Source organism: Cannabis sativa, chromosome 3, assembly GCF_029168945.1.
Source record: "Cannabis sativa cultivar Pink pepper isolate KNU-18-1 chromosome 3, ASM2916894v1, whole genome shotgun sequence".
Classification (NCBI taxonomy): domain Eukaryota; kingdom Viridiplantae; phylum Streptophyta; class Magnoliopsida; order Rosales; family Cannabaceae; genus Cannabis; species Cannabis sativa.
In genome coordinates this window covers 61,415,289-61,436,141 of record NC_083603.1, presented here as the reverse complement: position 1 = coordinate 61,436,141, position 20,853 = coordinate 61,415,289, and the positions used below count along the sequence as shown (strand labels likewise).

The 20,853-nt window shown below is 33.4% G+C and overlaps 1 protein-coding gene across 1 annotated transcript; it reads right to left on the bottom strand.

Moving 5' to 3' along the window:
• Positions 1-19,050: 19,050 nt before the first annotated feature.
• On the bottom strand, positions 19,051-20,361 carry LOC115710583 (uncharacterized). Its single transcript, XM_061112723.1, has one exon. The coding sequence runs from the start codon at positions 20,359-20,361 to the stop codon at positions 19,051-19,053; it is 1,311 nt and encodes a 436-aa protein (XP_060968706.1).
• Between the last annotated feature and the right edge of the window lie 492 nt (positions 20,362-20,853).

Below are 20,853 nucleotides of genomic sequence, written 5' to 3'. Positions count from 1 at the left end.
GTTTACGAATTGCCTCCACGCTTCTGGACAATGAAAAATACTACAGTGATTGCTAAGAGGATAGGCCCATTTATTTCTATCAACCATTTATGGAGAAATGGCTTTTCGTCTAATGATTACGTCCGATTTCAATTAAGTATACAACTTAATAAGCCTATTCTAGTCTAGTAAGTTTACTTCTTCTTATGGATGAATGAGTTAGTTTGTGGTGTTATTTTAAATATGAGAATATTCCTTGTGTGGACTACAAATGTGGAGTGGTGGGACATGAAGAGGTTTTGTGTCGACGTAAGAGGTGTATGACCACTAATGATTTTAATTGAACAATGCCAATGTATAGGCCTTGGATTCGTATGGGGTCTCGTATTAAGGATTGCTTCTCTGAGTGTGCCCTTTATGAGCAAGATAGGTTGAATTGTGAAGTGGCAGATGTTTGTTTCTAGGCAGAAGCGAGGCGTAATTTGGTTCATGGTTTGGATAATTTTAAATCGGCTTTAGTTGGAACTGAGATTCATAGGGATGCTTTGGTTGAGGCAGCTAGAGTTAGAGAGACCCGGAGCATGGAGGAGAATGTTAATAGTCAAGATGCTACTCAGAGTGTAAAGCTAGCCACGATAGAAGGCATGGCTCTTGCTCAGGGTCCGGCTCTAGTAGAGGGATAAGATGGTCATAGTGAAACTTTTCCTTACGCGCATGGTGCGGAAGGACAATCAGTGGTAGTGGAGCAAGAGAAAAACGTGTTTCACGTAAGGAGTGGTGGTCCCAACAACATTTCAAATTTTGGAGATAAGGGTAAAGGGATTTTTGAGGTGGACACTCAACAAGTGGATCATTTTGCTATGGTCTTCCAAGGCTCTTTGGACCTTAATGCTAAACCGGCCCATAAAAATCCAGACCCTTTCTTAAAGGGGTAGAGTCTTTCAAATGCTCTGAGAGTTGGGTCGAGTAATGCTCCACTTGTTGGACCTAGGATAGGAAAGAAAAGAAGAATAGATGACTTAGTGGATGGCCCGTGTGCTTGGATGGATGGGCTTCGGATAATGATATCTCAAAGGCAAGTGGTACAAAAAAAATCTTATTTTAAAGATTCTTCCACTGAGATAGAGAATACAACTCTAGTAATGGCGGTTATTTCTTATATGGAGGTTGTGGAAGTAGTGTTTGGAGTAGATTCGCAAGTCTCAAAGGGAAAACTAAAGAGCAATCTTTTGGGTGACTCGGGGTTTACCAAGAATGCAAACTAGCTTATAGATGGAGGGAAGAGCAAGAAGGATTTTCTCATGGCCGAGGAGGCGAGCCTACACATGCCACCCTAATCTCCATGTTAATCCTATCTTGGAACTACCGAGGGCTTGGAAAACCTGAGGCAGTTAACTCTCTCTGAAGTTTGATTCGAAGTCCCAATCTAGATGTAATTTTTCTAATGGAAACTAAGAAAAGTTCGCTAGACACAGAAGGTATTTGGCAACGTTTGGGTTTCATTAATGGTGTTGCTATTTCTTCGGTAGGTTTTTTTTGGTGGTTTGGCTCTATTCTAGAGACGAGGTTGGGATATTTAGATCGTTTCTACAGATATCAATAAAATAATTTCTCATTTTGGAGCAAACAAGAACCTTAGTGAGTGAGTTAGTTGCTTTACTTACGCTCCTTCTCACAGGGAATTCTGATCAGAGTTTTAGGAAGATCTTAGCAAGGTCATGGGGGAGATTACTAATCCCTGGATGGTCTTGGGGGATCTTAATTCTCTTCTTTTTGCAAAAAAAAGTGGTGGCAGATCGGCAACCAAAGCGGAAGGGCAAGGGCTTTGTAATTTTATTTTTAATAATGGAGCTATAGTTTTGCCTAAATGGATCACTCAATTGAAGAAGGCAGGGGTTAGAAATTTACCTATTTGTTATTCAGACCATGCAACTATTGTGTTAGATACTTTCTTGGAAAGAGAGAACTTCAAGTCTCCTTTCGGTATTTGGATGCCTCGAGTTGAGATACTGATTTCCGTTGAGTCATTGAAGAGGCTTATGATGTGGCTATTAGAGGTTTCCACAGTTCCATATGTCACAAGCTCAGGCTAACTGCCAAGGCTCTGAGTTTGTGGAACGTCCAAATTTTTGGCCATTGTCAGACTAAACTAAAGTCGTTGGAAGGGTTTCTTTGTGAGGTGCAAAACCAATCCCCTTCTAAAGAAAATATTGAGCTCGAAGGTACTATTATGTTGGAAATTGGTGAAGTTGAAAATCGACTTGAGTCTATTTGGAAAAAAAAAATCGCGAGAAGGGTGGCTAAAAGAGGGGGAAAAAAAGAACTCTAGATTCTTCCATGCTTCAATTTTGGTTAGACACAAGAGAAATTTTATTATGGTGGTGGCAGAGGATGAAGACAGTTGGATCAAGGGGAGGGAGAATCTAGCTGACTATTTTTGTTCTAATTTTCAAAAGATCTATCAATCTTTGAATCTTTTTTGGATGCTGAGATACAGCAGATGATGCCAAGGTGTATTTCAAGAGAAGAGAATCTCAGGCTGTGTAACTGTCCTTCGGTAGAGGAAATCAAAAAGGTGGTCTGGTCTTTGCCTCCTCTCAAATCTCTTGCACATGATGATTTCCCGATTAAGTTCTTCAAGCAATTTTGGGATATTGTTAGGGGACAAGTTGTGGACTTTGTTTAGGAGTTATTTCGAAGTGGTAAATTTTGCAAGGAGGTGAACTGCACTTTAATCGTGCTTATCCCAAAAAAGGCCCAGGTAAGTTCTTTTGATGAGTTTAGGCCGATTAGCGTTTGCAATTCTACTTATAAAATTGTTGTTGAAATTCTTGCTAACAGATTAAGTCTAGTTATGGATAAGTTAATCTCTCCTTACCAATCGGCCTTTGTGAAAGGTAGGTGAACCGTAGAAAATTCTATTATTGCGAATGAAGTCATGCATGATATAAAGCGGAAACAAGGGACGCAAGCTTTTGTCAGCATAAAATGCGATATGTTTAAGGCCTACGACCGCATGGAATGGAGTTTTCTCTTGAAGGTGATGCAGGCTTTTGGTTTTGATAATCATTTCTGTAATTTGATACTGCAATGCTTTTTTTCAGTGAGTTTTTAATTCCTTCTCAATGGAGGTTTAACAAAGAAATTATTTCCTAAATGAGGCCTGAGACAAGGGGATCCTTTATCCCCTTAACTGTTCATATTGTGTGTGGAGGTGCTTTCTAGATTATTTCTGAAGAATGAAAATGATGGGATGTTGCGTGGATATTCGGTTAGTAGAGAGGGGCTTCCAATCACTCATTTGATGTATGTAGATGGCTTATTATTGTTTGTTAAGGCGAAGAGGGGAAACTTGGAGGCTACGATAGGGTCAATCCAGAAGTATTGCAGGTGGTCGGGCCAAAAGGTTAATGTTTCTAAATCCAAGATTTTCTTCTCTAAAAATTTCTCACCTGATTATCATGCGGATGTTTGGGATCTTTTGGGTTTTGAAGAGATGAAAGCGATGGAGACGTTCTTAGGGATGTTGGTTTTTATGGTCCATATTAGAGTTAGAAAAGAGCGGAAGCGGATTTGATTAAAAAATAATTTAATCTAATATGAACCATAAGTCCAAGGATCTCAACATAATGTATGTAGATTAAATCTAGACTAATGAAAAGAGAGACAATATCTCTTGTAGCCTATAAGGGGATCCTCGCTATCTTTTTATATTTTATCGAACATCCAATCCAAGAGCTTGCTGAAGAGTTCACACCATAATCTTTCAAGCCAACCTCAACACTCAGAAATAAAGTAGGCTATTAGATTCAATTGGATGAGTATAATTATGTTATCACAGTATATTCTCAACTCATGAGATACTGTGAAGAGATAGGGAAGAACATAAAATTTACACCACACTGTGGCGTGTGAATTGAGGGGAGAGAGAGAGAGAGAGAGAGAGAGAGAGAGAGAGAGAGAGAGAGAGAGAGAGAGAGAGAGAGAGAGAGAGAGAGAGAGAGAGAGAGAGAGAGAGAGAGAGAGAGAGAGAGAGAGAGAGTCATGCGAGTTAGAGAGAGATAAGTGAAAAATCAATCATATTTTTTCTTTAAAAAGTATCACTCTATTCTCTTATTTTTCCAAGTTGTTTGTTATACTAATATATATATATATATACTGTGTTATCTCAAATTTTGTCCACCTGACGTGGCATGCCCACATAGTCAAGACTGAGGTGGCGCCAAAAATTTGTTGTGAAATTATATAAGCAAGTATACGTAGTCAAACAAGTAATAAAGTGATAAGTAAGATCGTCTCCACAAGGATTGCAAATAAAGTTTGATGTAAAATCAACTAATTACAACTTAAAGTAAGAGCAAATAATATGTAAATGGTTGAGTAATGATTCAAAATTAAAAATGACAAGAATTAAACTTGCTAAAATTAAAACTACTGCTGCTAGAAAAATTGTTTGCAAGATAAAAAATGTAATATGGAAAAAATGGCTTGAATAACTAATTCCTTCTAGTCAGGTTTTTTTTCAGTCACTACAGCATCGTTTCAGCATTACTCCAGCATTCTGCACAGAAATAACAAAAAAATTCCTCTAGGCTTGTGAGAATTTTCCAACACTCACAACTTTAATTCTACCATTTAGCTCAATATATTCCTATATCAAACCAGCAAGCAGAACACTATTCAAACATTAATTTGGTAAGTTATGCAAGGTAAATGAAATATTTCTATCCCACTTACAAAGAAAAGCCTAAATCTAGGTTTTCACTTGCTTCATTCAAGTTGAATTACTAGATCTAGCCCTTCCGGTACAAGATCTAGCTTAGCAAATTGTTATTCATAGCCAAGAAACGACAATCAATTAAGATGAAAATCACTTGAATGAACAAAGGCAAAACAAATGCTAAAGTAAGCTTAAAATTTAATCATACCCAACTTAGAAGTTCATAGCCATTCAAGCCTCAAAAGTTTAGCTCATAGTCAAGTTAGAAACTAAAATCCAAAGTGAAAAATATTCATCCATGGCTGCTGCCCAAGTTTACAATCTCAAAGAGTTTTTAATACTAAGTACAAACAACAATAGAAGAGGAAAAGAAAGAAAACTATTAAGAAAGGGTAAAAGAAAATTCAAACACTAAAGTTTGGTCCCCTCTTCCTTCTTCTATGGTGTACTTTCTGCTATATTTACTCCTCCAAAAAAAAGTTGCAGCAGCTCCTCACGTACTGTACATACAAGATGATCATCCATGGTGTACTTCCTTTTTCTCTTCTTTTTGATGTTGGGTTTTTAGGGTACCAACCTCCTACCCCAAAATAGAAGCCCAAACTTTTCCACTTTGGCCCACTAGGGTTAGACCCCTTTGTTCCACGTCAGCTGGCTGGTGTAATTTGAGTTACTGGACCGAAGTTGCTGAGGTGGATAAGTGAAATTCGTGTTTCCACGTCACTGCCAGGATGCTGAATTCACTTCAGCATTGCTTCAGCAATCAGCCCAATTTCAGCTTGTGTTCCTTTTCTTCCTTGCTTCTTTTTCTTTTTCCTATCAATTTAATTCCTCATTTTTCAACAAAATAAGCACAGTTAATTGGAAAAACACACCCAACAATATCAATATTTACAAGACTTAAAGGTTAGATTACTAAATAGAAAATAACACTAAAACTAATTAAAATTAAGCAAATAAACACATTTTCACTACTCTTCTCACAATACTTTAGTTTAAAAGCATAAAAATTAACTCTATACCATAGAGTTATCACACCCCAAACTTAGAGTATTGCTCGTCCTCGAGTAATGAAAAGCAAAAAGAACTAAACAATAAAAACAGAAAATGACAGCGACACTAACATGCTTGCAGCAGAGAAAATCTTGCTCTTTCACACTTGGTCTAGGGAGGAAAAGTGCTCTCAGAATTAGATGAAATGGAAGTGTAATTGGCAGTAGTGAATATGACTTGAACTTGTGTGTTTCAATAGAATTTTGCATGCTATCTATGTCCTTAAAACTTACCAAGAGTAATTCGATCAAATAAATGTGCAAATACTTCCCACCAACAACTTGAATTTCTATAACAACCACCTTTGATCCTCAAGTTTAAAGGTTTGCTTCCATAAGTTGAATTAGTGCAATCCTCTCCGCTAATGTAGCTTAGCTTTACAAATTAGATCAAAAGGACTTGACTAGGCTTGAATGTTAGGCTAGGGTTAGGGTATGGTAAATGATGTATTTAAGCTAGCTCAACACCTAACCACTTCACTTGTCAAAAACCGAGCCTCTTCCTTAAGAATTTTTTTTTCTCTTGACTCCCTTCCCTAATTCAATACTCACAAGTACTTGATATTAAAATTGACTTCTCGTGCTATGTTTATTCTCTTTTTTTTTTTTTTTCTTTTTTGAACTAAAATGGGTGGAACACCCCAAACTTAGTTGCAAGCATATGTATTTTTTGTTTTCTTTTTTTCATTGCTTATTTTTTTATACATTAGAAAGACATTTATTACTATATTATACTTATATAATAAATAGCAAATTGAAAGTTCATACTCATATACTTTGTGAGCTAATTCCCCCACCCCAAACTTACAACCCAACATTGTCCCCAATGTGGCTAAAAGTATAACCTTGAATTAGCTCGCCACAAGTTACACTCACCGCACTCACCCCAAACTTAATGTGAAACTTAGCTCTTGACAAGTGAGCAATTAAGTTAGGATATATGTGGAAATGCAAATTAGGATTAGCGTTAGATGTGTGATTGGGTTGCACAACAAGAATAGGCTAAACGGCTCAAACTTGGGTGACTAGGGAAAAATTGAATGTATAGGGAAGGTTAGGAAGGCTCAAACGTCCAAAGATGGCCTAAATCATTTCTAAGTCATAAAGCTCGCTAGGATTTCGCCTCAAGGATTACACTAGCTAATTCTAGATGCTTAAACTCTCTCAAAGTGTTAGCTATTCTAAAAACTCAAGGTATGGTGGGATAACACAAGTACACAATTGTTGAAAGCATTCCTCATAGGCTAGCATTTAGACAAAAATAACACTTAAAATTAGAATTTTCAACGCACAAACCAAGGCACTCCACAAATGGATACTTTTCATCATCGAGCGCTACCTTAAACCAAGCTGAAAATGCATACAGTATTTTTCTCATTTGCAAGCTAAAACTGAACATAAAAAAAAACATGATAAGATAACATGATTAATACACATCTAATCCACATAATATTTATTACTCACACAACTAAAGACAACAATAAAAGTAAACTAATTAAACAATCAAACAAAACCAGCAATAACAATTTAACTAAGGAAAAAAGAAAAAAACTCCCTCAAGATTTGAACTCTTCCCCACTAGAGTCTCTGCTTCAAAATGCTAAAGCGATGCTGATCCAATGCTGTACTGGGAACTACTGCTTCAACATACAAATTTGCTCACACCATATTGCAGCAGCCTATTTTTCTGTCATTCCCTGCTTTGCACCAGCAATAAAAATCACCACACTACAGCAAAATCATTAGTAACTGTAAAAATTTAAAAATTATATATATGTAATTATATAAGTATGTATATAATATATTTTTTTTCTTTTTCTTCTTTTTCTTTTTTTTTTTCAAGCCACCCCAAACTTAATTTTAATCACACTCCTCTTTTTTTATAAGGGGTGGCACACCCCAAACTTATTATATAATATATATAACTAAATATAATCTTGTTTTTCTGCTTTTGGGTTGCCCAAATGTGATACAATAAGGCCAAGGCAACCCGAAGTCCTTCTTCAAGCTTCTTTCAAAGTGATGGAGGTCTTTGCTTGGTTGACCTCACCACCCCCAAACTTCACTCCTTGGCTTTTCACCAAGAATTTTCTTCTTGAAAGTGCATCACGTAGTTCCACCACCCCAACGGGATATACTCTCACCACCAAGAAAGATCCATCACACCTTGAATCTAGTCGTCCATGAGTAGCCTTCGTTAAAGATTTGGCGAAAATCACTTGTTGCCCAACTTCAAACATTTGAGACCAAAATTTTCTACTAAACTTCTTTTTCTTTCTCTTCTTTTTGGGTGGTTTTTTAGGTTCAAATGATGTTTTGTCTTTGCTTTCTCGCGGCTCGTGATCCTTAGCAATTTCTTTAAGGGGAATCTTCTTTCTCACCTTCTTACTATTTTTGAATTTGGACTCCTCAACCATGTTAGGGTCCATATCTCCAATTGCTAAGCATTCTCCTATTGCATCCGGAGCATGTATGGGATGAAAAACCTTGAATGTGGCTTGCTGATCTTGAGCTCTCATGGTAAGCTCTCCTTTTTCCACATCTATCAAAGTCCTTCCCGTAGCAAGAAATGGCCTCCCTAAAATAATTGGAATTTCCCTATCTTCCTCATAGTCAAGAATAATGAAGTCTGCCGGAAAAATGAACTTATCAACTTGTACCAAAACATCTTCAATTTTTCCATCCGGATGAGCCATGGAACGATCCGCTAATTGCAAAGTGACGGTGGTTGGCCTTGCTTCTCCAATTCCCAACTTCCTAAAAATAGACATAGACATGAGATTAATACTAGCTCCCAAGTCACAAAGAGCCCTTCCAACATCTTGACCCCCTATACAAATTGGAATTTCAAAGCTCCCTGGATCTTTCAATTTGGGAAGAATTTTACTTTTCAACATAGCACTACATCCCTCCGTCAAAGAGACAGTTTCAAACTCGCCAAGCCTCCTTTTCTTTGTCAAAATATCCTTCAAAAACTTCACATAAGTTGGCATTTGCTCCAAAGCTTCCACTAATGGTATATTTGTTGGGTTTTATGCCCTAAATAAAACTCATTTCAATATAATCAGATTTACTTATTAATATAGATCAGAAATAACATTTAATGTTGCATGGTTCACATGATTTATTTCATGATTATATGTACATAATGTATAAATTCATCTGAAACCCTTTTCACATACTTGATCCTGTTTATTGTGCCGTCAACACATTGGAAAGTAAACATGACTATGTGAATAAAGTTTCCTAGATTTATCAGACACAGGGTTTTACTGATATGATAATCTACAACAAGAGTTTACTTGTATTTGGAGAAATACTATGTTCTTTCCAGAACATTGGTTAAAGTAAAGCTCAGGTTGGATGCATGGAGTATGCATCGGAAGGGACCGATATTGAACTTTGATTTAGATTTAATTAAACTTACCGTAGAATCTATTCAAGTCAATATCGCCTAGTTGATCCTAGATCAAATGATCTTAATCCTTTTATGATTAGGCTCAATCTTGAAAGGCTATTTGTGTTCCTTGAATTGTTAGTTAAGCCTACTTTTAGGTCAGGGTGATACGTACTTTTTGGGAACACGGTAGTGCAATTGAGTGGGAGCGCTAGCATAAACATGGAATCTATAGCTTCTATCTGGCGAATAGTAAGCAAAGGATGATCTCCTTCGAGCTTGACCAAACGAAAATAAATGGTGGAGATCTCATTTCACATAAGCTGAAATATCATTTATACTGGGTCAAGTGTTTTAAGGATAAAATACATAGTAGGGTGTTACGGTAATTTAATCCCTTTACTGTGTAGATCATTCATATAGAGGATAATTGATCAAATTAGGATTATAACAATGGATAACTAATGATGTGTCTATATGGTGGAACATATAGAGCATTCTATATAACTGAGAGTGCAATTCTAAGTTTTATGCGTGGATTCAACGAAGAATTAATAAGTTAGTGAATTTTAGTGCTAAATTCTTGATCTACTTATTGGAAGCTCGGTTATATAGACCCATGGTCCCCCCCACTAGTTGAGATAATATTGCTTGTAAGACTCATGTAATTGGTTTTGATTAATCAATTATAATTCACAAGTTAGACTATGTCTATTTGTGAATTTTTCACTAAGTAAGGGCGAAATTGTAAAGAAAGAGTTTATAGGGGCATATTTGTTAATTATGATACTTGGTATGGTTCAATTAATAAATATGATAAATGACAATATTATTTAATAATTATTTATAGTTATTAAATAGTTAGAATTGGCATTTAAATGGTTGAATTAAGAAATTGGCATTTTTGAGAAAATTAGATACAAAAGGTGTTAAAATTGCAAAATTGCAAAAAGCAAGGCCCAATCCACTAAGTGTATGGCCGGCCACCTATTGTAGGTTTTTAAGTTGATTTTTTCATTATTTTAATGCCATATAATTCAAATTTAACCCTAGTGGAATGCTATAAATAGATAGTGAAGGCTTCAGGAAAATTACACTTAAATTTTCTATTTTTCCTTCAGAGAAAAACCTGAGCCTTCTCTCTCCCTATCTGGCTGACCACTCCCTCTCTTCTTCTTCAATATTTCGAAATCCTTAGTGTATGAGTAGTGCCCATACACATCAAGTGATACCTCAATCATAGTGAGGAAGATCGTGAAGAAAGATCATCAGCAAAGGAGTTTCAGCGTCAAAGATTCAGAGAAAGAGATCCAGGTTCAGATATTGATAATGCTCTGCTACAGAAAGGAATCAAGGGCTAGATATCTGAACGGAAGGAGTCATATTATTCCGCTGCACCCAATGTAAGGTTTCCTAAACTTTATATGTGTTTAATTTATCGTTTTAGAAAGTTCTTATTTAGGATGTTAATAAACATACTTGTGAGTAGATCTAAGATCCTGGTAAAATAATTTCCAACAACTGGTATCAGAGCCAGGTTATTGATTTACTTGCAAGAAATTTGGACTTTAAAATGATTGTTTGTATGTTCTTTGGATGGTATCATGTTGTATTGAGTGTTATTTAATGATTGATTGATTTTTGTAAATTTTCGTGAAAAATAATTGCGATTTTGTTTCTGGAATTATTTTTATTGGATAGTATGGGAAAAATTAAGCAAGTTATCCTTTTACAGAACTCAATTTCGATTTTATTTGAATTAGTTATGAATTTTTGAAGATTTGAAAAAATCGGGCTGTGCTGATATTTTCCTGCGATCGCAAATCTGTCCGTACAGTTCACAATTTTTTTGTTTTTCTTTGATTTTTCATGCTTTTTCATGGAATTAACTTCCGATTTTTGGTATAGTTTTGTATTTATACTATTACTATTCCTAATTCAATTCTAATTATCATTTTGAATTAATTTAATATTTTTTAAATTTAATTCAAGATATTAGTGTAATTTGAATTTGAATAGAATTAGTATCTATCTTCTTGCTTAAAATATCTATCCTATTTTAAAATTTGATTATATCTTATCTTATTTTAAATTTAAAATAAGATATTTATAATCATGTAATTTTTAAATGATATAAGATATTTTGCTAATTTTTTAAATTTTGTTATTTTATTTATTTAAATTACATTTAAAATTTGAAAAAGATATTTATTTATCTTTTCTAATTTTTTATTTAATTTTCATTTATAAAATAACATTTAAAATTTAAAAGTAGTTAGCAAATTTTTGAAATGATATTTAGGTTGGTTGAAACCTAATTTTTCAAAATTGTAGGTTTAATTTTAAATTTAAATTTTTTTTAATTTTCGAATTTTTTCAAATTTTTTTTAAAATTTTCGAATTTTTTTTTATTATTTAATTAATTATTTTCGAAATTAAATATTTAATTTAAAATTAAATAAATCCTACATCCAACTATCCAACTAACCTTGTTGCAGGAGTATGTGTTTTAGCTTGTTTGTAAGTTTTCAAAACCTATTATTACTTGATTGCAAATAGCCATGGTTAGTTTTTGCCAGATCTAATGATCTGATGACTCCCTTGGTCAAGATAATAATTTGTAACAGGTATATTTACAATCTTCTTTCATCTGTGTATGACCTAGCAACATGATAGGACCCATCCAAAGTGTGCCTGTGTGAGCCTATGTGTTTAATTTGATTATAGATACATATAGGTTGTTGTTGCTAAAATAAATTATCATAGTTCTTGATAGAATTTATTTAGGCCCATTTAGTTATTGGGCTTATTCAATTAATAACAATTGTTCTTATTAAGGTTAAATTCCTCTCTTTTGGGCCTTGTGTGAGAGTTGGGAGCCATAGAAGTGGGTACGACATACTGAACCCAAAGACACCCCTCACATGAACCACCCCAATTGTGAAGGCCCATTTGCCTGATTTGAACAACTGTACTAGGTTAATTACACTAGTTTAACCTAATAAAATTGATTAGCAACATAATTAATTTCATTTATTTTGAAATTAATTTAAGAAAATTATAGTTTAAAGATTTTTTTTTTTATTCTAAGCTAAACTATCTGTATTTTCTTGTATTTAATTAAATATAGAATTATAACCATCTAGATTCTTTCTGGAACTTAATTTAAATTTTTCATTAAATATTCTTATTTAAGTTGATATTTAGTTATCTACAACTAACCAACTTAAATCTGAATATCTTTTGAATTTCAAATTTCAAAATTAAGTTGAGGAATTTTAGGCATTGGTTATTAAGATTCTTTAGATATTTTTTAAGTTAATATCTTTTCGAATATTAACTTAAAATGGAATATTTTAGATATTTTTTAAGTTAATATCTTTTCGAATATTAACTTAAAATGGAATATTTTCAAATTAAGTGGTTACAACTTAGTTTTTGATATTTAATTAAATTTAAATTTGAAAATATTTAAGTTCTAAATTTTTTCTAATACAACTTAAATTAGATATTTTTTCAAATTTTGTGGAAAAGATACTTAGTGAAATAAGATATTTTCTAGATAATTATTTCTAGACTACTTATTATTTTTAATATTAAATAGGAAAATATTATACATTGTGAAATTAATTATTTATATAATTAATTTTGGTACAATTTATTTTAAGTATATTTTTCCTAGTATTAAACTAGAGACTAATAATTAAGCCTTCTCTACATTTAATTATTTATTTCTTGAATTTAATACATTTAATTAATTTGAAAATTGAATATCTAAGTTGATTTTTATCATCATACTTAAATATTTCTTTTTCATGACATTTAATTAAATAGAAAATTATTTTTAGTTGAAATTTATTTTTTCAACTAAAATTAAATAATTTTCAAAATATTTTTTTTTATTTTATTAATCAATTTTCGAAATTGCATTTCTTAAATGCTAGAATTTCGAATTTTATCTTGAAAAATAGATTAAGTTGTAAATTAATTATTTATTTTAATTAATTCTTGGATCAACTTAAATCAATGATTTTTTCATTTATTGATTAATTTAAAATAAATTAAATTAAAGTATATTATTAGAAATTGAATTAATTAGTCAAAGGAAAATCTAGATAGATGATATTTTTGCTTGAAGTATTTTTCTAGTGTATTTAATTAAATAGAAAATTAATATTTAAGTTGATTTTCATCATCATACTTAAATATTTGAAATTTTTCTTATATATTTAATTAAATAGGAAAATTATATTTTTTGTTGTAAATTAATTTTATTAATTAATTTTGGGCCAACATTAAATTAGAATAATTTTTCCAGGATTAATTTTTTATTTTAACATGCATTTTCGAAAATTGCATTCTTAAATACTTTAATTTTTCGAAATGAAATATATATATATATATATAGAAAATTAAATTTGAGTTGTAAATTAATTTATATTAATTTTGTAACAACTTAAATTGAATATTTTTCTAAATATTTATTGGAAATTATTACTAAGATGGAAATAATTCATGTTATTTTCATATCCATCTAAGTAAAATTTATAAATATTAAATTAAAATTTATATTTAGAATTTTTCATTCTAATTTGGAAATTTTAAATAAATATATATATTTAAAATAAATAAATTAAATAAAGAGAATCAAAGAAAATACAACTCACTTTAAATAATGAGCTTGATTATTATTAAGACATTCGATCTCCATTGTGGGTTTTACACCGCGTTTGTTTTAGTGAGTAATCCTCCCTAATGGAGGAACGTTCATTAGCAATTTCGCACCGTTTAACCTCGCATGATAAGTAGTTTGTAAGTGTTTTGTATGGTATGGATCACCCTAATGGTGGCGACCATACTTGACTTGCAAATTATGAAACAATGGTGGAAGCTCATAAGATAGAATTGCCTTGGCTCTCACCTAAACGGGACAACGCTGAATTCCAATCTTGATCGAATAAAAGGTTGCTAGAATGTTTAACATTTTAGACGAGCTGACAACTCTATTCAATGAATGGTAGCTTTGACTCTCGCCTAAACGGGACACTGATATCAGTTTGTTGAAAACCTTGGAAATTATTTAGGATTGTAAGTTTTAGTATTTTCACTTGTCATTCCTACTTGCTATATGTTTATAATTTCTGAATTGTGTTGAATTTATATTGAACCATGTTATTTTCTGTTATTAAGTTGTAGTTTAATTTCGAATCTTCATTGTTGGTCTAACATGTTTGTTTTTCTAATGAGATAAATCCCTAATGGATTTTTACCATTAGACATACATAATAGTGTAAGATCTCGAAAGATAAATATTGTATATGCAACATCTAGCTGTTCATCAATTGATGACACCTTAGACTAGTATTTTTACAATATGAAACAAGAAGATTACATAAATAAGATTACTTTGTCTTTCGCTAATCGAAGCATCGTTGGATTCTTATTTATAAACGAAATTATCCTAATTCCTCTTAGCTAATTCATTTCGAATTAGCTCCATAATATATCATTGGATGAATGGTCTATAAATCATTTCATGTCATTATATTTTCTCTTAAGAAATTAAATGACGCATATGATTATAATCCCAAAATTCTATTCCCAATTGATATTAATCCTCAATCTTAGAAATCTCCTACTTGTATGGGCAAATCTGACTTAGAGTTTGTATTAGTAGTGCTGGTCCAAGATAGAATTACTCATAATATTTGGTATAAATTTAAGTCTTTGACTTTAATTTTAGATTCCAAATAGAAATTTTCTTATATTTCTAATTCCAGAATACAATACAGTTACACTTTCTCAAGTGTTTAATATCCATCTTCTATTAATGGATTAAAACTGTATGGAATATGAGTTAGGTATTCTGTGACCAGGATCCACTTGCAGTATTCTAAGAACTCTTTGATGTAACTAAACCTATGTCATCAATAGACACTACCATTTTTTTTAATCTATGGCATTTGTATCTTGTTCATAGTGGATTTGACAAGATCAATCTCTGCAAAGAGTTAATATGCCTATATCCACTGAAAGTAGTTCATCTCATTCGTTGATGGATGTACATTCAGGGGTGGATATGAGTTTTTCGTTGTATTCTTAAAACGATAACTCTAGATTATACCTTTTAGCAAAGAAATTTGAAATGTTTGAAAAATTTCATTAATTTCTAGCAATGGTTAAAACCATTAAGGTAAGTGGTTAAAGATCTTGCGAACTGATAGGGGTGGAGAAATAGTTAGTAGATATGCAGTTCAAAGATCATTAAATTGATTTTTGAATTATATTCAAACTTACCTCCCCAGAAATTTCGAGTTGCATGTTGATGATTAGTTACTAGTCGTTGCCTAAATCCTTCTATGGTAATACAATTTCAGAATGATGTAATGGTTGTATACTTAATGTAAATCATTACTAGATTCATGGATGACCTAATCAAAATCTTAAGAAAAGCTAGAACTGTTAACCATGGTTTCTTAGCTATTCTAAGTGATTAGGGGTGGACCATCCCATTGTCAATAGATAAGAAAGTGTTTGTTCAAACAAATACTACTTTTCTAAGAAAATGACTAAGTCTGAAAAATAAGTAGCAAATAAAGGAGATATTTAATTCTTGATTTCAAAAGTGTTCTATCATCTTACATAGGATGATCCCACTGCCTCTGTTGTCTTGTCACAACCAAAGAGGTTAATACCATTTAGTTTTCTTCGACATAATTCACGGTACCTTGTCGTAGTGGGAGAGTTTCTAGGAACTCACCTTCTTATGACTTGGGAGAAACTAGTGATTAAAATCCATTGTGAGTTTAAACAAGTAATGGATTGTCAAGATAAGAAACTAAGAAAAAAAAACCAATAGAACTACGGTTTAATCCATTCACATGGAGTAACCTAAAGTTTTCTATTACAAGGACATAAAAGAAAATTTTCGTTTATAAGCCCATTCAATGGACTTAACAAACTTCCTGTTCCTAGTATTATAGGTTTGAGTTTATCTAAACCTATGGCTTGTGGTATACCTGGTAATTACTTACTCTAATGCAAGAAACTCACTTTAGTAAGATGCTGAAGCATTTTCTTTCTAATGGCAATCTATAGAAGCTTCACAACTTCTTAGGTATAGATTTTATTTATCTAAGGAAAAGTCTTAACTATTCCAGAAAAGATAAAGCCATGAAAGAATTTCTTATATCAACAGTGAGAGGTCTTAGATATGCTTTTGTATGCCTTAGACCAGACACCTGCTGTTGAGTGGGAGTAATGAGTAGGTATCAGATTAATCCAGGAGAAGAACATTGGAAGACAATCAAGTAAATCTTAAGATTAAGAAGAGGAACTATATGTTAGTCTATAAGGGTGTGTTTAAAACTCTTAGACTACACCATATCAGATTTCGAAATTTGCCTGTGTGCTAATAAATATTTCTGATAAGATGGTGGTTACTCTGGGGGTGGAATAGTGATTTTGGAGAAGTGTAAAAACCTATCTGAAGTCTCTAGGTCTACCAGAGAGGGACTGAATGTTAAAGCTGCAGGAAAGGTACTTATTCAGTCTAAGGAAAGTTCTATACATTTTTGTCACCATTCCAAATTGCCTAAACTACTAGTGTTAATTTCCTGATTAACCAAAAGTAGTTGGCAAAGATATAGAATCCAATATCCCAAGAGAGTAGACATATAGACAGGAATTTCACATTATCAATGATTTTGTGATTAAAGGAAGAGTAATAGTGGAGAAAAGGTTGTGGTTAATTCAACCTTTCAAATCCTATTACGAGGAGTTTACTACTACTACACTTGATTTGTATATCAAGGTGTTGAGATTATTTGAAACGCACTTTTTGTTTTATATTAGTGCAAGTGGGAGTTTGTTGGGTTTTATGCCCTAAATAAAACTCATTTCAATATAATCAGATTTACTTATTAATATAGATCAGAAATAACATTTAATGTTGCATGGTTCACATGATTTATTTCATGATTATATGTACATAATGTATAAATTCATCTGAAACCCTTTCCACATACTTGATCCTGTTTATTGTGCCGTCAACACATTGGAAAGTAAACATGACTATGTGAATAAAGTTTCCTAGATTTATCAGACACAGGGTTTTACTGATATGATAATCTACAACAAGAGTTTACTTGTATTTGGAGAAATACTATGTTCTTTCCAGAACATTGGTTAAAGTAAAGCTTAGGTTGGATGCATGGAGTATGCATCGGAAGGGACCGATATTGAACTTTGACTTAGATTTAATTAAACTTACAGTAGAATCTATTCAAGTCAATATCGCCTAGTTGATCCTAGATCAAATGATCTTAATCCTGTTATGATTAGGCTCAATCTTGAAAGGCTATTCGTGTTCCTTGAAATGTTAGTTAAGCCTACTTTTAGGTCAGGGTGATACGTACTTTTTGGGAACACAGTAGTGCAATTGAGTGGGAGCGCTAGCATAAACATGGAATCTATAGCTTCTATCTGGCGAATAGTAAGCAAAGGATGATCTCCTTCGAGCTTGACCAAACGAAAATAAATGGTGGAGATCTCATTTCACATAAGCTGAAATATCATTTATACGGGGTCAAGTGTTTTAAGGATAAAATACATAGTAGGGTGTTACGGTAATTTAATCCCTTTACTGTGTAGATCATTCATATAGAGGATAATTGATCAAATTAGGATTATAACAATGGATAACTAATGATGTGTCTATATGGTGGAACATATAGAGCATTCTATATACTGAGAGTACAATTCTAAGTTCTATGCGTGGATTCAACGAAGAATTAATAAGTTAGTGAATTTTAGTGCTAAATTCTTGATCTACTTATTGGAAGCTCGGTTATATAGACCCATGGTCCCCCCACTAGTTGAGATAATATTTCTTGTAAGACTCATGTAATTGGTTTTGATTAATCAATTATAATTCACAAGTTAGACTATGTCTATTTGTGAATTTTTCACTAAGTAAGGGCGAAATTGTAAAGAAAGAGTTTATAGGGGCATATTTGTTAATTATGATACTTTGTATGGTTCAATTAATAAATATGATAAATGACAATATTATTTAATAATTATTTATAGTTATTAAATAGTTAGAATTGGCATTTAAATGGTTGAATTAAGAAATTGGCATTTTTGAGAAAATCAGATACAAAAGGTGTTAAAATTGCAAAATTGCAAAAAGCAAGGCCCAATCCACTAAGTGTATGGCCGGCCACCTATTGTAGGTTTTTAAGTTGATTTTTTCATTATTTTAATGCCATATAATTCAAATCTAACCCTAGTGGAATGCTATAAATAGATAGTGAAGGCTTCAGGAAAATTACACTTAAATTTTCTATTTTTCCTTCAGAGAAAAACCTGAGCCTTCTCTCTCCCTATCTGGCTGACCACTCCCTCTCTTCTTCTTCAATATTTTGAAATCCTTAGTGTATGAGTAGTGCCCACACACATCAAGTGATACCTCAATCATAGTGAGGAAGATCGTGAAGAAAGATCATCAGCAAAGGAGTTTCAGCGTCAAAGATTCAGAGAAAGAGATCCAGGTTCAGATATTGATAATGCTCTGTTACAGAAAGGAATCAAGGGCTAGATATCTGAACGGAAGGAGTCATATTATTCCGCTGCACCCAATGTAAGGTTTCCTAAACTTTATATGTGTTTAATTTATCGTTTTAGAAAGTTCTTATTTAGGATGTTAATAAATATACTTGTGAGTAGATCTAAGATCCTGGTAAAATAATTTCCAACAATATTGATGTGGAGCTACTTTAGAACATCAAGAAATATGCGGAATTGACCATCGTCTTGCTGCTTCTTGAATCTTTGAGGAAATGGTGGAGGTGGCTTTTGCAAAGCCTTTTCTGCAGCAGAATGCTGACTGGATGCTGTAACTACTGGGGAATTTCAACAACTGAAATTGCTGGTTTTTTCTTCTTTTCCCCCTCTTTTTGGATTGAAGAGGACTCTTTACTGCCTCTTGCAGCCACATTTGACTCAATTATTTTTCCACTTCTCAAGGTTACCGCTTTGCAATGTTCTTTGCCATCTCTTCTTGGGTTTTCGGTGTCACTAGGCAAAGTGCCTTGTGGTCTATTCTTCAAATCATTGGCCCATTGCCCCAATTGAATTTCTAGATTCCGAAGAGATGCTGCTTGGCTTTGAATTACAACGTCATTCTTGGCCATATAGTCTCTCATTAAGCTCTCCAAAGAACTAGTTTGAGAGCCTTGAGGTTGGTGTGGTTGTTGAGGTCTTGGTTGTTGAGAAAAACCCGGTGGAAATGATTGCTTTCCTTGTGCTTGTTCTGCTCCATTTGAACTTGCCCCTTGACCTCGCCATGAAAAGTTTGGATGATGCTTCCATGCCGGATTGTAGGAGTTTGAGTATGGATTGTTGTTGCGGTTGAAGTTTTGATTACCCACATAGCAAACCGAAGCTGGATTTGAAGGGCAATTTTCAAAAGTATGCCCATCACCACAATACACACAAGAGATTTCTGCCCTTTGAATGGCAGCGGCTGGTTGTACACTTCCTCCCATATTCATATTCTTCAAAATGTTGGTCATTGAGGCCATTTGAGCGGTGAGAGCGGTCAAAGCATCTACTTCAAGAACACCCGCTACTTTTCGACTTGTAGGAGCTCTATTAGTTGACCATTGATAGTTGTTGCTAGCTATCCTTTCCAAAATCTCAAAAGCTTCATTGTAAGACTTGGAAAGAATGGCTCCATTAGCCGAAGCGTCCAACACCATCCTAGAAGCCGCATTGAGACCATTGTAAAATGTCTCAAGTTGGATACAATGAGGAATACTAGTAGTCTCATCTTCCGATTGTTGAAAGGACATGATCTCACTTCGAAACTTTGCATTTCTTGTTGGAGGAAAGTACTTTCTCAAGAATTTTTCAGCCAAGTCATTCCAATTAGTCACCGAATCGGGAGGAAGAGTGTTAAGCCATGCTCTAGCCCGATCCCTCAAGGAAAATGGGAACAACTTCAATCTTAAAGCCTCTTCACTTACTCCTTGTAGCTTGAAAGAGTCACTCACCTCCAAAAATGAGCGAATATGGAGGTGAGGATCTTTCGTTGGCGACCCACCAAATTGACCAACCATTTGGAGCATTTGAAACATGACGGGCTTGAGCTCAAAGTGAGGTGCTTGGATTTCGGGTCTCACAATACCCGGATTTAGCTCATTGAACATAGGGGCTGCATACTCTCTTATTGCTCGGGCTCTATCATCGGCCAAAGCTATAGGATTGGCTTCATTATGAGCACCCCCAACTTCAAACCCATATTGCAGTGTTTTTTAGCCTTTTGTTCCTCCCTCCTTTGTCTAAAAGTGCGTTCAATTTCGGGGTCAATAGGAGCAAGTTCAAGGTCTTCTTCTTGCTCGTTCATACACTAGATTACACCTGAAAAAGAAAAATTCAGCGCACCAAATAGGATTAAAACTTTAAACCAGAAAATAAATTGCAAAATAGTTGATAATACACAATTTTTAGTTTCAATCCCCGGCAACAGCGCCAAAAACTTGTTGTGAAAATTATATACGCAAGTATACGTAGTCAAACAAGTAATAAAGTGATAAGTAAGATCGTCTCCACAGGGATTGCAAACAAAGTTTGATGTAAAATCAACTAATTACAACTTAAAGTAAGAGCAAATAATATGCAAATGGTTGAGTAATGATTCA